Genomic DNA, 14,312 nt, shown 5'->3' on the forward strand with positions numbered 1-14,312 from the left:
GGGGGGGGGGGGGAGGAGGGGGCGGGGTTGCAATGGGCCCCAACAGTGGAATGGGAAAGGAGGCAGTGCCTGCCTCCATCTAGCAGGGAGAATCAAGAGCTCTCCAATCTGGCTCTTGGAGGTGGCCAGAGAGAGAGGGAGGGAGGCAGGAGGGAGGCATCACGGGGTGACTCTGGGTGATGGTCTTTCCAGACATAGAGGAAGCAGGTGGAAGAACCAGGTTAGAGACAGAAATGATGTCTAGCTTTGGACAAGGTGGGTTTATGGAGGGAGGACGTCCAAGAGAAGAGCAGGAGACAGATGGGTGCTTGGTCTGGAGAATCGGGGAACGGCAGAGAGCTCTATCTGGGGTGGAGGCTGATATTTTTAATCAAGGGCGGAGATGATTAACTTTAGTTTACAGATAAAGCTCGCAGCTTGTCCATAGCTGCACAGGTATGCAGCAAGGACTTGAATTCAGATCTTTGGAGTTCAAGTTCTGTGGTGCCTGTGAGCCCTAAATCTAGTGCTAATCCCCCCGCTCCAGCTTCTGCAAGGGGAGGAGGAAGCAGGTGTCTGAATATGTTTGTCTTCTCTTCGTGCGTCTGCTGCCTGAAATTGCATTTGCCCGGAACTTGCAGGCGGGGGCATTTCGAGGTGGCGTGGAGATAGTGAGAGATGAAGAAAGAGAGATTCTTGTCTTTTGGTAACCACAAGCCCTCAACTGATGTACACTCAGCACGTTGGCGGTTGTCAATATGTGAAGATTTCAACAACCGTGAAGTCGGCTGGGATGAGGTCTAGAGAGGCTGATGCTACCACCACGGTCACCTCAGGGAGTGGAGAACTGAGGTGCTGGGACCCCTCTTATCTGGGACCCCTCATCTCATTCCTTGACCAGTAGCTTCTGTCCACAGTGAGTCCTGGGTGTGGCTGAAGGTTTCCACCTTCCAGAAAGTCAAGGGAGCTGAGCTGGGACCTCCATGGCCCAGGAGCAAGGGGTGTTCCAGCTGGTACCCTAGAGGAAAATCTTGTCTTAGCTCCAAAATCACATCCTCAGAAAAGTGACCTGTGACTCCCTTCTAAGTCAGGCCATCCTACCTACCGTCTCTCAGGGTTTGGTTTTGTTTTTGTTTTCTTGGTGTGTATATTTCTCTCTCCCACTAGACCGTAAGCTCCAAAAGAGCCAGACCGGGTCTGTTTTGTCTACTTGGCATGTTTCCTAACTCCTGACTCACATTTGTCAAATAAATGAATGAATGCCCCCTAAGACCGAGGCCCTAGGTTTCACAGCAGAAGCAGCCCTTGTCTGTTTACTGAATGTGTTCCAGCTAGCAGAATGTCACTTTCAATTCTGCAATTTGGTGGTGGTAATGGGGGGGGGGGGAGCAGGATGCACTGAGGTTCCTCCCCCCCACCCCCCGGAAACAGATGGTAAAAGGGCTTAAAGTATTGCTGCTTCCCCCAGCACCTTTCTGTGTCCCCACCCCCACCCCCACCCCGCTACCCACCCTGCGCCTGCCATCACACTCCGCGTTCCTTTCCTGGGGCTGAAACGGGCTCTGGTAGTCAATTCTCCTTCCTTCTAACTCCAGGCACCAAGGCGGGTGGGATGAAAATTCCTTATTTAGCCAATTGTTTTCCCTCTTCTCTCCATGAACTTCCCAGCCTTCCTCATTCCTCTTCAACTTGTGCTCACACCTCTTTTTAAATGTTCGAAACACCATCTCTCAAGCTATGGCATAACTTACTGTACTTCAATAGCCGCACATTTCTTATGTGTGCCAGGCAGGGGACCAGGCCCGGAGTGGGGAGCAGAACACAGGCGAACAAGACATGAACCCCACCCTCTAGGTCTCACAGCTGATTGGCACAAACAGGCCAGTCTACAATCTCAGGCTAAAGAGAAGCCCCATTTGTCTGGAGCACCAGGCCAGGGCTTGGGAAGTAGGTGGCTTTTATGGAAGGCAGCTAGTAAGTTTTAGGAGTCCATCCACCTTCCTGGGAAAGTGAAAGCATTCAGGTGGAGGGAACACAGAAGCAAAAGCCGAGTTGGAAGGGGCTCGGCCTATGTGGGCAAGGACCAGCGGATGCAGGACATAAGAGATCACTTGCAAAGGCAGGTGAGGGCTGCTCACAGAGGCTCTTGAACGTCAGGTGAGGAGACTGATCTGAAGCCAGTGGGCGATAGGCAATCATCTGAGCTGTGCTTTACAAAGGTGAATAGGGCTGTGCTGAGTCAGGGGGAGGCAGAGGCAGGGAGACAAGTTAGAGGTTGTTCCCTTAGCGAAGGGGAGCACTAATGGCTCTAGGAGGGCAGTGGCCGTGGGGCAGGAGGAGCTGATTCTCCTGCGTGATAACGGCCTCAACTAACTGCCCCCTCAGCCTGAGGTTGGTTTGCCTTCTCCACTTCTCTTTTTGTTTTCTGGTTTTTCCCAGTTTAAGCAAAGAAGGAAATTCATAACAAAAATCTCCTCCTTCCTCTTCCTTCTCCAGCCCGGCTCTCTCTTGGCCCAGGTTCTCTTCTCCTGGCTCTTAGTATCGGGCGCCCCTCTATACGGCCTCTGGCTGTGAGATCTCTCTTTATGTTCCATCCCTATCTTCAGATGTCCACCCCCCCCCCCCCCAGCCCACGATCTGGGGGCTGTGCCTGAGCAGTCGGTTTGCTAATGAATCATAGAAGCAGTACTGATTTATTTCTAGAAGTTGCCTCTCACCAAGGGATTTGGGAGACCCTGCCCTTCCCTAAGGGAACTAACTTTGAGGGGGCCTACAAGCCCCACACTAGTGAAACCACTAGAGATCCGTTGAGAGCTGGAATATTCTCCCAGCTCAGAGAGGATCAGTGAGCCCTCTGCTCCCAAAGCTGGCAGGTGCAGAAAGTAGGGTTTTGCTTCAGTCTAGTGACCCAGACATGGCACTTGGAGAAGGGAGATCTGGGGCCTGGTTGTGGGTCACTGCGGTGAGCATCCTTGATATGCAGTGAGGGAGCAGTTCGCCCAGAGAACCTCTGGAGTTTTCTCAGGGCAAAGGGGAGGATGTGGAGTCTGGACCCCATTTTCCTTGCACCTGCAGGGCTCTAGACAAGTAGCTTGTTCATTGTCACCGTGACATCCATAGCACCCGCGGGGCGGGGGGCGGGGGCAGCGTCCCAGGGGATTCCCAGGCTCCGCAGGTGACTCGTGGGACTTCCGTGACCTCACAGGCAAAACTTGACCCCCCCCGGGGGGCGGGGCTGCAAGCACCCTGGGTAGACCCGGGTGCCCGAAGGACCCGGGTGCCCGAAGGTCGCTGAGTCTTGCCCCTCTCCGGCCGGGGACGCGCTATGGGACTACTGATCGCCAAGCTGATGAGCATCTTCGCGACCCAGGGTAAAGGGCGCACAGTGCCTTCAAGCGACGGCTTTGATCCGGCTCCCGCCTGGGGCTCCCCAGATCTGGGGTGGGGGCAGGTGCGCTGGGGGACCTCGGGCTCCGAGAGCCCTGCGTGGGCACTTCTTGCAGACTCCGCGGTCTCCCCTGCCCCCTCCCCGCCTGCTCTTCGAGGGTCGCGCGCTACGGTGCACCCCGGGGCGCAGGGTTGGACAAGCCTCCTTCCTCCTGGCTAAAAGCCGCCGCCGCTTTTCCTGCGATGGCGATTTCGCGCTCGGCTCTTTCCCCAGACCCCTTCTCTTGGCAAGCCCAGGGCGCCCCTGACCTTTCGGACAACCACTTTTCTGGAAATATGGAGTGACGGAGGTGGCGCTCAGCTCTCGTCTCTACTGTCTGGGAGTGGCGCGGGTGTCCGGGGCTGGGTGGGAAGCAAACCTGTCCAGTTGGTTTTGTGTGGGGGAGGGGTGTAGGGGAGCAGAAGTGGTACAGTGGGCAGAGGTCTCCCATCCCGCTGGAAACACTCGTCTTCTTCTGGGGAAGCCCGATAGGGCACACGGTCCCTTGGTTACTGAGTTTGGCCCTGACCCTGTCCTTCCCCCTGGATGACTCCAGAGCACAAGGTCATCATCGTGGGACTGGACAATGCGGGAAAGACCACCATTCTCTACCAGTTGTAAGTGACCCTCTGATGGAAAGAGGTGGGGGTTGGGTCTTCCCACCAGACTGACAGACATTTGGACCAATCACCGGAGCCCTTCCCTGGGTCTCCGATTTTTTCCAGTAGCCAGGAGGAGTGGTGAGGGGGGACGCTGGTGTGACCTTCCTGGTACAGTGAGCCTTCAGACCTGTGGCCCCTCGCCTGGGATTCGAATCCTGCCCGTATGGGCAGCCCTAGTGTTCCCCGCCATACACCTCCCCCCCCCCCCCCGCCCCCGGCCCCGAACCGACCAGACTGGGTTGTGCAGCCCTGAGGCTGTCAGAAACGGACTTCTCTTCCCGCCTCCCTGCTCTTCGCTCCCCCTAGCGGCCGGTCTCTCCTTTCTAACTCCCGCACCTCACCTTTGCCTCCTAACTTTGTCCCCTTCTTCACACCCAAAAGGGAGAGGGTGCAGTTTGGAGTCTGGCTGAGCTTTGTGGCTCCCGATCCAGCCGAGATGGACACAAGTGCTGACTAATTATCCATCGGTGCTTTTCCCAATATGCAGTCTCTGGATGGCATCTCTCTCCTTTGGAGCCTCCAGAGTATTTACTTAGGAAGATTTTCCCCTGAAAAAGTAGTGTATGTAAATGGTTATTTTAAACCAGAAGAAAAGAGAAAATCAAACACTACACACGCATACAGTGAAAACTAAGTTTCCCCGCCCTAATGCCCGGATCTTCCAGAGGCACTCCCTACATATAAAACGGTGAGTGTTTTCTATGTTAAAGCTCCTCTCTGATGGCCTTCGCTTGTATCGGTCTCCTTTTCCCAAAATCCCTTGCTACTCAAAGGGTGATCCACAGACCAGCCGCATTGGCATCAACTGGAAGCTTGTTAGAAACGCAAAACACTGGGCCCCTGCCTAGGCTCATTGGATCAGAACCTGCATTTTAACAAGACTCCCAGGTGATTCAGCTGCACATTAAAGTTTGGGGACACTGCTCTAATTAGACTCCCATCTCTTGGGTCTGCACCAGGGCAAGACTTGGTCTTACTCCTGCCTGCACTCCCCTGGGCCCAGAGACTTGGTCAACCCGGGGCTGAGCCGTTCTGAGTTTGATTCAGCCTGACTTGTGAGCAGAGGGGTGGGAACAGAACGGGCCACGCTCTTGGTGACCTCTCTTCCCTCCCCAGCCTGATGAATGAGGTGGTCCATACATCTCCCACCATCGGTAGCAACGTGGAGGAGATTGTTCTGCAAAAGACACACTTCCTCATGTGGGACATAGGGGGACAGGAGGCTCTGCGCTCTACCTGGAACACGTACTACTCCAACACTGAGGTGAGGAGAGTGTCGGGGCCGGAAGGGGCCTTCAAGGCAGCTGTGTGATGTGAGCCCGTCACTGAGCCTTCTCTGAGCCTTGCTTCCCCCCCCCCCCACCCCAGTCCCCGCTTGGTGAGGTGGAGATTGCAATGACTTCCCTCAATTGTTGTGAAATTTAAATAATAAAACAATAGCTAATGCATATGTTTCAAATACTTAATGCAGCACAGCGTTCAGTTAAGATTTTTGGATGCTCCTTGGCAGATCTGTCTGCTTGCGCTTTGATGCACTGCATGGGGTAGGCCCTTGGTCTCCAGCGGCCTTACTTTCTCCCACTCACCAGCTGTGTGTCATAGAGCAAGATCTGTCCTCCTGCGGAACGCGTCTCCTCATCTGTAAATGGGGATCACAATGGTCCCAACGGCACGGGGGACCTGACCAGAGTCGTGAATGGCCAGGGCTTGGCCCAGCCTCTGGCACGCAATCAGAGGTTGTGCTGTGTGCCCCCCCTCCCCCACTGCCTAGGTGGAAAAGGGAATTAAAATGCAACGAGGCAGTGAGAGCTTGAGACCAGACCAGTTCTCTGTGGGGCTTACATCCGGGTGGTGCAGAGGCTGGTCCGGGAGCACAGTGGGCAGGAGACACGCTCATCAGAGGAAAAGCCCACCGCTCACAGTTCCCCTCTGCTGGCCAGTTCATCATCCTTGTGATTGACAGCACGGACCGGGATCGGCTGCTGACCACTCGGGAGGAGCTGTACAGGATGCTGGCCCATGAGGTAAGGCCCCTGAGGTTGGGAGAGAGCCCAGTGTCCTCGCTGTGTGACTTCAGCCGACTCACTTAGCCTCTCTGAGCTTCATTCCTGATCCCCCAGTCTCTGAGAGCCTCCACCCCGGCAGTCTGAAGAGCAATAATGCCCTCAGCACGACTGGTCACAGAAGCCAGAGTTGCTGGTTCGGGTCCTGACTCCGGTTCTCATTCACTGTGGGACCCCCAACAGGTCGCCTCACTTCTCGTATCCTCAGTTTGCCCAAGTATGAAATGGGAGGGATCACCAAATTACTGCCTCATGGGACCGTTGTAAAGATCATATGAGCTGGTTGGGAGGCATTCCGTGAGCTGTTGGTGTCCATGGATGTGGTTGTTTTCACTTGATGTGGTTGCCCTATCCCTGTCCCACCTGGGCATGGGCCTCTCCTGCAGGCTGACTGGGGCTGGGCTCTTCTGTCCACAGGCTCTGCGAGATGCTTCCGTCCTGATCTTTGCCAACAAGCAGGATATGAAGAACTCCATGACCACCGTGGAAATCTCTCAATTCCTCACTCTTAGTGCCATCAAAGACCACCCGTGGCACATACAGGGATGCTGTGCCCTCACTGGGGAAGGGTTAGTGGCTGCCCCACCTGCACCTCCAGGGTTCGGCCCAACCAATGAACAGCTGACCATCAGAACCTTCTCCTGTTTCTCTCCTGTCAGGATCTGGCTCACACTTAGCTCCTGGGCCGAGTCAGTCAAGCACCCACCCACAGCTGAGATGCTGTGGGTAAGCAGTGAGCAGGATAGAGTGCCTGCGCTCAGGCTCATTCTGAAAGACAGGCGACAGGCCACCTCAGCACAAACATTTTAGGTACACAGAGGTGCTTTGAATAAAGTGAAATTAGATTAACAGTGATAGACGGGGCAGGGTTGGGTCTGACTCAGCTCTGGTGGTCAGGGACGCCCTCTACTAGGACATGACCTTTGGGCTGCAATCCAAATGGGGAGAAGACGGCCACAGCCATGGGAAGACCTGGGGGCAAGCCTTCCAGGCAGAAGTTGCTGACTCTTTCTGACCTTGAGTTTTCTTATCTGTAAAGAGGAGGGTGAGTATACCTACTCCCTCTGTAAGTTCCTGTTGAGAGCACATGACATCAATCATTCAACATTTATCGAGCCCTGAATTTGTGCCAGGCACTTTTCTAGGCACCAGAGAAACAGCGGCGAACAAACCACAAAATCCCCTGCCCTCATGGAGGTTACTTTCCATTGGGGGTGGGGGGGCAGACACTAAACAATAAAAATAAGAAACATATATAGTAAGTTAGAAAGTGATAAATGCTTGGGAAAGATCAAGTAGGCAAAGGAGATTGGAAGTACGTGGGCAAATGTTGCCATTTTGGATAAGGTACCAGGGAGGGGCCACCAGAAAGTAGCTGCTGAGTATAAATACCTGAAGGATGTGAAGGAACCAGGTCACGGTCACATAGAAAGGGCCTTGAGTCAGGCTTGGAAAGTTCTCTTTTCTCTCTCAAGTGGGATCACAGCAGGCTGGGGACCCAGGTGCCTGGAGACTTTAGGCAGGTGGGCCCAAGGAACCACACGTTTCTGATAGTGTCCTTGCCACTCTCCTCCCGCAACCCACATCCATCCCCTCTGCCAGACAGTAGACCGCAGAGGGCATGTCTGTTTTTTTTCACCAGTAACCCCAACCCCTAGCACAGTACCTGATGTACTCAGTCCATTTATACTTGTCGATTGAGAGATTGGATGCGACATTGGTTGTCCCCTCCGTCAGCTCTGGGTAGGGGCCGGGGGCTTGGAGGCCATCATCCTTGCAAGATATGCTGATCTTTGCCCTGTTCCACCTTCCCTGCAGGCTGCCCGCGGGGCTCCAGTGGATGCAGTCTCAGACCACTGCCAACTGATGTCCCAGGCTGAGGCCATCCAAATACTTTGGGGGTTTTGCCTGGACTACGTGGGTGGAAAACCCAAGTGACTATTCCTTTTCTACGATTCTCGGATGGGAGCTGGGTCGGCTATGGACAGTGAGGTGAGATTGCCACAGTCCACCCAACCCTGTGAGTTTGACTGCATGCCCTGAATTGCTGTAGATAGGACAGCAGAAAAGCTGCCCTTTCCTCCGTGGAAGCAGGTGTCCTTGGAGGCACCAGGCAAGCTGTTGGACATGTTGAGGGATTAGGACGTGGAGCCCAGTCCCCTTGGCCTGCAGCCTCTTTGAGGAAAAAATGGGGGGGGGGGTGGAGTAAGAGACCCCTGGAATTGCTCTTTATTTCCTAGAACCCCACCCCCGGCCCCTTGGCTCCCACCCCAGCTCTCTGGCCCCTCAGCCATCTTTGAGGAAAGGAGATTCCAGAGAGGTGAAGGGGCGGGCTCAGGGGAAGGAGGGCAAAGCCAAAAACTGGTGGTAAGGGAGGAGGGCGGGACACCCCAGACAGGGACAGTCCCTTGCATGGCGGGGAGTCCCACTCCTCCCAGGCCTTTCTGTTCCCTCTGAGATGCTGGCTCTGACCACAGCTTGTGAGCGTTCAGCCATCTCATCCTATGCCCTTCATTCCCGGTCCTTCCAATGTGAATCCCATTCCTCCCAAATTTCCCCGATTCCTACAGAGTGCCTATCTTGACCATCTTTTGTAATGAATTTTTTCCACATTGTTTTAGAATTTTTATAAAAGTGTAATAAATGCCATTGAAAACTGCTCACCTCTTATTTCTGCCTGCTCCTTCTACCTGTGCTTCAAACTAGCTTTTGGGTTTTGTACGGGGCTATCAGGTAGGGGGAAATCTTCCTTGGAAATAGAGGGGGTGGTGCCTTAAGGTCCATCTGCCCAGAGGACTGGCTGGCTCTTTGGTCCTGGGCTCTATCACCCTCTGCCCAGGTAACTGACACTTGGCTTGCCAGGACTGGGAACTTTCGGCTGTACCTGGGGCTAGGGGTGGAGGGGCTTGATGCTGACTCATGGAGGAGGGAAGTAGAGGCCCTTAGGGATTTGAAAAGCCCAGCAGTCCTATCTCGGTAAAGCTGAAGACAGGATGGAAACCCAGGCTGTCCATCTGTATACAGGGAGCAGTGCCGTTACCCCATAAGACCTGGGATGGTCCTGGAACCTGTGGGTCTCTCTCCTTCCCAAGTCAGGCAGTGGACATCTCGGGGACAGTCAGGACACAGTTGTAGAGGTCCCAGGATTCCTTAACCCTGTGGTTTTCCTGAGGCGTGATTGTGGAGGAAGAACTCAGCAATCCTAGCCATCCCCATTCAGATTCTGCTCTTTCCATTAGATCGTTTTGGCACAGCTCTCAGGTAACAGCGTAATTTGATATTTTCTTATACTACAGAAATCTACTCTAAGAAGAGGCTAACAGCGTGCTGGGGGTATAGCTCAGTGGTAGAGCATTTGACTGCAGATCAAGAGGTCCCCGGTTCAAATCCGGGTGCCCCCTCTGTGCTCCAGCCTTTTCGTGTTTTCTTTGTCCTGCAGTCCACCTCTCAAAGTGCCCTAGCAAGGGAGAGGGGATGCAACTGAGGGCCCTGTTACTTCCTTTTGCAGGAAGGCCAGGGTGGAGTCCCGGCCTCGCAGATCCACGCACTCAGGTCGCGTGTGTAGGCTAGAGGGATGCAGTGCGAGGGCAAGGAGCTCCGGGCTAACCCTGGGTGGACGATACAGACGGCCCACTTCGGTAGTGCTACGGCTGAGGCGGTCCCACTCCCAGGTCCGCTTGGCCAGTGACCCGACGGCTTTTCCTGGGGAGGGAGGCCGAGTATCTAAGGGCCAGGCTTGGGCTGGGGAAGGAAGGCCCAGAAAAGCGCGCCTGAGCGTGCGGGACGGAAAGAGGGGCGCCAAGAAGCAATAAAGGAGCTCTAGCAGGGCAGGAAACTGGGAACCCGGCGCAAGAGAATGTCTCCGAATCGAGGGCTCTCGAATGATCTCGAGGGCTTTCTCCTCCCACATTCCCAAACTGCATTTTTGGGAAACAAGTTCTGCGCTCAGGAGAGTAATCTTTTGAGATTGAGATCATTCCCAATTTTTGTAAACGTCGGACTCCACTTTTCGCAAATCCGTCAAAGCGCCTGCGCAGCAGAAGCACTAAAACGCTACCGCGCCAGGGCGTCAGCAGAGGGGGTATAGCTCAGTGGTAGAGCATTTGACTGCAGATCAAGAGGTCCCCGGTTCAAATCCGGGTGCCCCCTTAAGATCAGTTTTCGTGGACCACGGTGTCCGTGCACCTTTTTATTTAAAGGTTCCCCCTGTCCACAATTTCATGTTAACATTTCCTTCGCCACCTCTCTTTTGGGGAGACGACAATTGGTGCAAGAAAGACGAGAGCCTGCAAAAGGCGGGAATTCTCAAGTTATGGTTCTTAAAATGTTCTCCCCGGACCAGCACCACCACCTGGAGGCGTGTTAGAAATGCAGATTCTCGCTTTTTCTGAGAACTATTGAATTAGAAACTTGGGAGTGGCGCCCAGAAATTTGTGTTTTAATAAGCCTTCCAGGTGATGTTGATGTACACTCAAGATCCTGAGGCTTACATTTAAAAAAATTTACGTCCCTTGCTTCTAATTATTTCCAAGCTGCTGTTTTCAGCCTGAGCCCTTAAAAGAAACCTTGTAAGACAGACCGCGTCTCTCCATGTGGCCACTAGAGGGCAGCAAGAAGCCACAGCTGGAGGCGGATGCCTATTCCCACTTGAGAGTGGGCAAAATTGGGATTTGAATTAGACAACGAGAAGAATTTATAGACAGGCCTTGCCTTGTCCCATTGTAAAGGATTAAAGAGTTCAGGGCTGGAGGAGGTTGTTTCTGGGACCCCGAATCCAGAGGAGGGAGGAACTGGGATTCTGAGGGATTAGGGAGTCTTTTAGTTCTTGTTTCCTTCTCAGGTCCTTCCTTTGGCCTGTCAGGGAACACCCCTCTTCCAGCCCATGCCGTTCCTTCTCCTGTCCCCACGCGTATCCCTCTTCCTGGGGAATTCCCCCAAGGGCACTCAGAGTCCATACCCTACCTGTCCGCGATTGTCCAGTCCCTAGGCCCCAGCCCCAGAAGAAGCCAGAAGCCCCTTACCCCTCACTCGCGAACCACCCCCCCCCCCTCCCCGGTGCTCCAGCTCCTTGGTATCGCACAAAGTAGGTCAGGGGAGGGAAGAGACAATTCCGTGTCCTGACCTGATTCCCTGCCGTCTATTAAATCTCCTAAATTGCGGGTATTTTTATTCTGTCCTGGAAGGAAAAAAAAAAAAAAATGGTGATCTATCCCCAGAGTCTGTCATAAGGTGGTGGCAGGTGGGGTGAGACGTCTTCTTGCTGTGGGGCTGGCTTTGAAGATTGATTATTGATTGGGACCCTGAGCAGGCCTGGAGTCCCCAAAGAGAAGGGTGGCTTCGGCTACCTTCTGGCCGGGGGGGGGAGGGGGGGGGTGAGGGGAGGTGCAGGCTATTTTAAAGTAGGTGTGAGCCAGGCCCCCTTCATCCCTCCCCCCCCCCCCCCCCCCCCGTGTCTGCTGGGCTGGTGGGCAAGACGATGCTGGAAATGGGGAGTGACGGGAAAAAAAGAAAGGAGCCACGGGGTCGGTGGGTGGAATTCGGGCCTGTACTGGTGAGAGAAGCTGGGGATTCTCTGCTGCAAGGGGAGATTCCTGGGGTGGGGATGGGCATCAGAAAGCCACAGAACTCTGAGGAACAGCCCAGAAAGTCGGGAAGCCTGGTAGAGCTTGGGGGGTCGGTATGGCAGGAGTCCATCGTCCGAGGAAAGAGGCGGCCTGTCCCTTCCTGGAGTGTGCACCCCCCACCAGGGTTTTGTCTCCCCGGCTTTCCCACGGGAGGGAAGGAGGGGAAGGGAGGCAGGAGCTAAGGTGCGGGGTGGGGTGCCGCGGCTGCTCTCCGGGGCTTCTCCCAGCCCAGGGTCCCCCGCCCCGTCCCCTACTCCGCCCCCAGCACCCCCCCGCCCCCTCCCCCCCAACCGCCGTCGGAGCGCTCCGGGAGGGCTGGGAGGACCCGGGAAGACTCCGGGAGCGCTCGGGAGGCGCCGCGCCCCCCCGCCCCGCCCCCTCCCCTTCCGCGCTCCGGGGAGGCCGCCGCTCTGCTCGCTCGCCGCCCGCCCGCGCCCGCGCCCGCGCCCGCTCCCGCCGCCCCGCCGGGCCCCGCGCTCCGCCGCCGCCTCGCCGCCCACTCCTCCGCCCGCCAGCCCCGGGGACCGCGCCGCCCGAGCCCGGCCCCTCCCTCGCCGGGGCCCGGGCCGCAGCGGGCCGGGGGCGGGTCCCGACACCCACCATGAGGGCAGAGCTCTGGTTCCTGGTGCTGGTGCTCAGGGAGGCTGCCCGGGCGCTGAGCCCCCCGCCCGGAGCAGGTAGGACTGGCCGGAGTTGGTGGGGGGGAGGGGGGGTGGGCCGGGACCCGGGAGGGGGCAGTCAGGCAGGCGTGGGCACGAGCAAGTACCCACCGGCTGGCGATGTCGGGCTGGAGGTGGGGGGGGGGGGCACTGTCCGCGGAGGGCCAAGAGCTCTGTGGGCTGTGGCAGGTGGACAGGGACCCACTCACTTTCTTTAAACACATGCGTGAGTGAGAGTAAAGGCGGCAGACACTGATACCCCCCACTTCTTTCCTCCTGGAAGGACACTGGAGGGACCCCAGTAGAGGGGGCTACATAAGGCAGTGACTCTGGCCCCAAAGGGGACAGTGGGGGAGTCGTAGAGACCCCTGGTCACGCTGAAGGAGGATGAATCTGATGAGATGGGGAGCCTGGGGTGCCTCCTGCCTCAGCTTTGCCTCCTCTTTCTCTTCCTGCCCCACCGCCCCCCCACCCCCACCCCCACCCCCAAGCTGACCCCGGTTGGGTCTGAGTCGGATTTTGGGGCTGGGTGGGAGCAATCGGGAATGGTGGAGACCCAGCATCTCTCCCAGAGGAAGCTCTGTAGCAGCCTGGCTTGCTAGTAGGCTTGGTCTCCCTGCTTGGAGCCTGGAGAACAGTCCTGGGCCCACGAAGAAGCAACTTGCTGCTCCCCCCTTCCCCAGCCTCCAGGGTCCCCCTGTCACTCTTGCTGTACTGTCCTTGTGGACTCTGGCCATTAGTTGCTCTGGCTCTGGATAGTGGGGGGCTCCTATTTGCACACTCCTCTCCCCTACACTGTTCTCCACAATCATCTCTCCCACCTGGAAGTCCTTTCTGAGGTCTACCTTGAGTCTCTCATATTATAAAAGAACCATTTTTTCAGCTTGCAATTTTACATGCCCCTCCTTTCTCCTCAGGCACCCAGACCTTCTCTGGGGTTGGGGAGGTGGGTGATTTGCAGTCTAGCCTCTTGACAGAATTGGGAAGACAGAGCTTTATGCCTCACTGACATAGGTGTCCTTTAAATGGGACAGAGCAGTGGCACGAGGTTGTCCAGGAGATGCTGTAGTTGGGGCTGCTTTGTCTCTGAGGTGTGCTACATCAGGCACAGCATCAGTGACAGCGTTCTTGACTTTAATGGTCCTTGTATGTAGCTGAGACAAGCTTGGGTCCCTGTTGAGAAGGAGGGTGGGAAAGGGTACTGGTGGTGAAAATGTGGGCAGAGAGCAGTGGAAGCTGATGTGGAAGCTGATGAGGCTGTTGGTTCAGAACCACCAGGTTTCAGGGAGACCACACAGGCAAGGGCCAGAGACTTGGCTTCTTGTCCCAACATCGCACTTGCTGTGTGACCTTGAACAAGTTACTTTCCTTCTCTGGGCCTGTTTCTCCACTTATAAAGGGAGGCTGTGAGCAAAATCTTTACCTCTTGGTGGTGGGATTCCGAGAGATTTTTTTTCTTTTTTATGACTGTTGTGCCCTTTCAGATTTGTTGTGACATGTGTGGGTAATTGATAATTCAAAAAATAGATATAAAAAGGAAGAGGTTGGACAGGTCAATTTTTGAAGTCCTTTGCAGCCCCAAACCTGGTGGGATCTTTTGAACCCAGGATGTGACTGGGTTGATGAGGGGGGTGGGCCCTGGACCCCTGGCTGAGTTGGGAGAACTGTGGAGACGGTTGGGGAAGGGGAATTGAGAGGTAACAAGCATGTGCTGGGGGATGGTGGCCAGACTGGGGCCTGGCTGAGGGCTGCCGCCTCAGAGTCGGATTGGGGTCGTAGATACCTGGGGAGGTCGGGAAGAGGGGGGCAGGCAGAGACTTAATTCAAATCTCTAAGTAGAGGACACCCTGTCTTCTCAGCTTTGCCAGAGATTCAGCCCGGAAAAAATGGACTTTCTC

The 14,312-nt window shown here is 55.5% G+C and overlaps 2 protein-coding genes and 2 non-coding genes across 9 annotated transcripts in view; all 4 read left to right on the forward strand.

The window, feature by feature from the left end:
* Positions 1–1,512: 1,512 nt before the first annotated feature.
* Positions 1,513–8,790, forward strand: ARL5C (ADP ribosylation factor like GTPase 5C). 5 transcript variants are annotated; one of them, XM_058703778.1, is made up of 7 exons: positions 1,521–2,136; positions 3,185–3,350; positions 3,963–4,023; positions 5,185–5,332; positions 6,009–6,092; positions 6,549–6,700; positions 7,950–8,790. In XM_058703778.1, the coding sequence occupies exons 2-7, from the start codon at positions 3,305–3,307 to the stop codon at positions 7,996–7,998; spliced, it is 540 nt and encodes a 179-aa protein (XP_058559761.1). In that variant the 5' UTR covers positions 1,521–2,136; positions 3,185–3,304; the 3' UTR covers positions 7,999–8,790. The 5 variants fall into 5 exon arrangements, with proteins under 5 accessions (XP_058559759.1, XP_058559761.1, XP_058559758.1 ...); XM_058703776.1 differs by having other exon boundaries at positions 1,513–2,136; positions 6,549–8,790; XM_058703775.1 differs by lacking the exon at positions 1,521–2,136 and adding an exon at positions 4,450–4,756 and having other exon boundaries at positions 3,334–3,350; positions 6,549–8,790.
* Positions 8,791–9,460: 670 nt separating this feature from the next.
* TRNAC-GCA (transfer RNA cysteine (anticodon GCA)) lies at positions 9,461–9,532 on the forward strand. Its single transcript has one exon. It is a non-coding gene; the product is annotated as a tRNA-Cys (tRNA).
* A 676-nt stretch (positions 9,533–10,208) lies between these two features.
* On the forward strand, positions 10,209–10,280 carry TRNAC-GCA (transfer RNA cysteine (anticodon GCA)). Its single transcript has one exon. It is a non-coding gene; the product is annotated as a tRNA-Cys (tRNA).
* A 1,926-nt stretch (positions 10,281–12,206) lies between these two features.
* The window catches only part of PLXDC1 (plexin domain containing 1), a 64,435-nt gene continuing 62,329 nt past the window's right edge, over positions 12,207–14,312 (forward strand). Inside the window, exon 1 of one of the 2 annotated variants that reach the window (XM_058702610.1) lies at positions 12,207–12,432. In XM_058702610.1, the coding sequence (XP_058558593.1) occupies positions 12,357–12,432 (76 nt within the window). In that variant the 5' untranslated portion in view covers positions 12,207–12,356. The remainder of the gene's footprint in view (positions 12,433–14,312) is intronic. The other variant, XM_058702608.1, reaches the window with a different exon arrangement.

The sequence above is a fragment of the Neofelis nebulosa genome, chromosome 16 (assembly GCF_028018385.1).
Source record: "Neofelis nebulosa isolate mNeoNeb1 chromosome 16, mNeoNeb1.pri, whole genome shotgun sequence".
NCBI classification, from domain to species: Eukaryota; Metazoa; Chordata; class Mammalia; order Carnivora; family Felidae; genus Neofelis; species Neofelis nebulosa.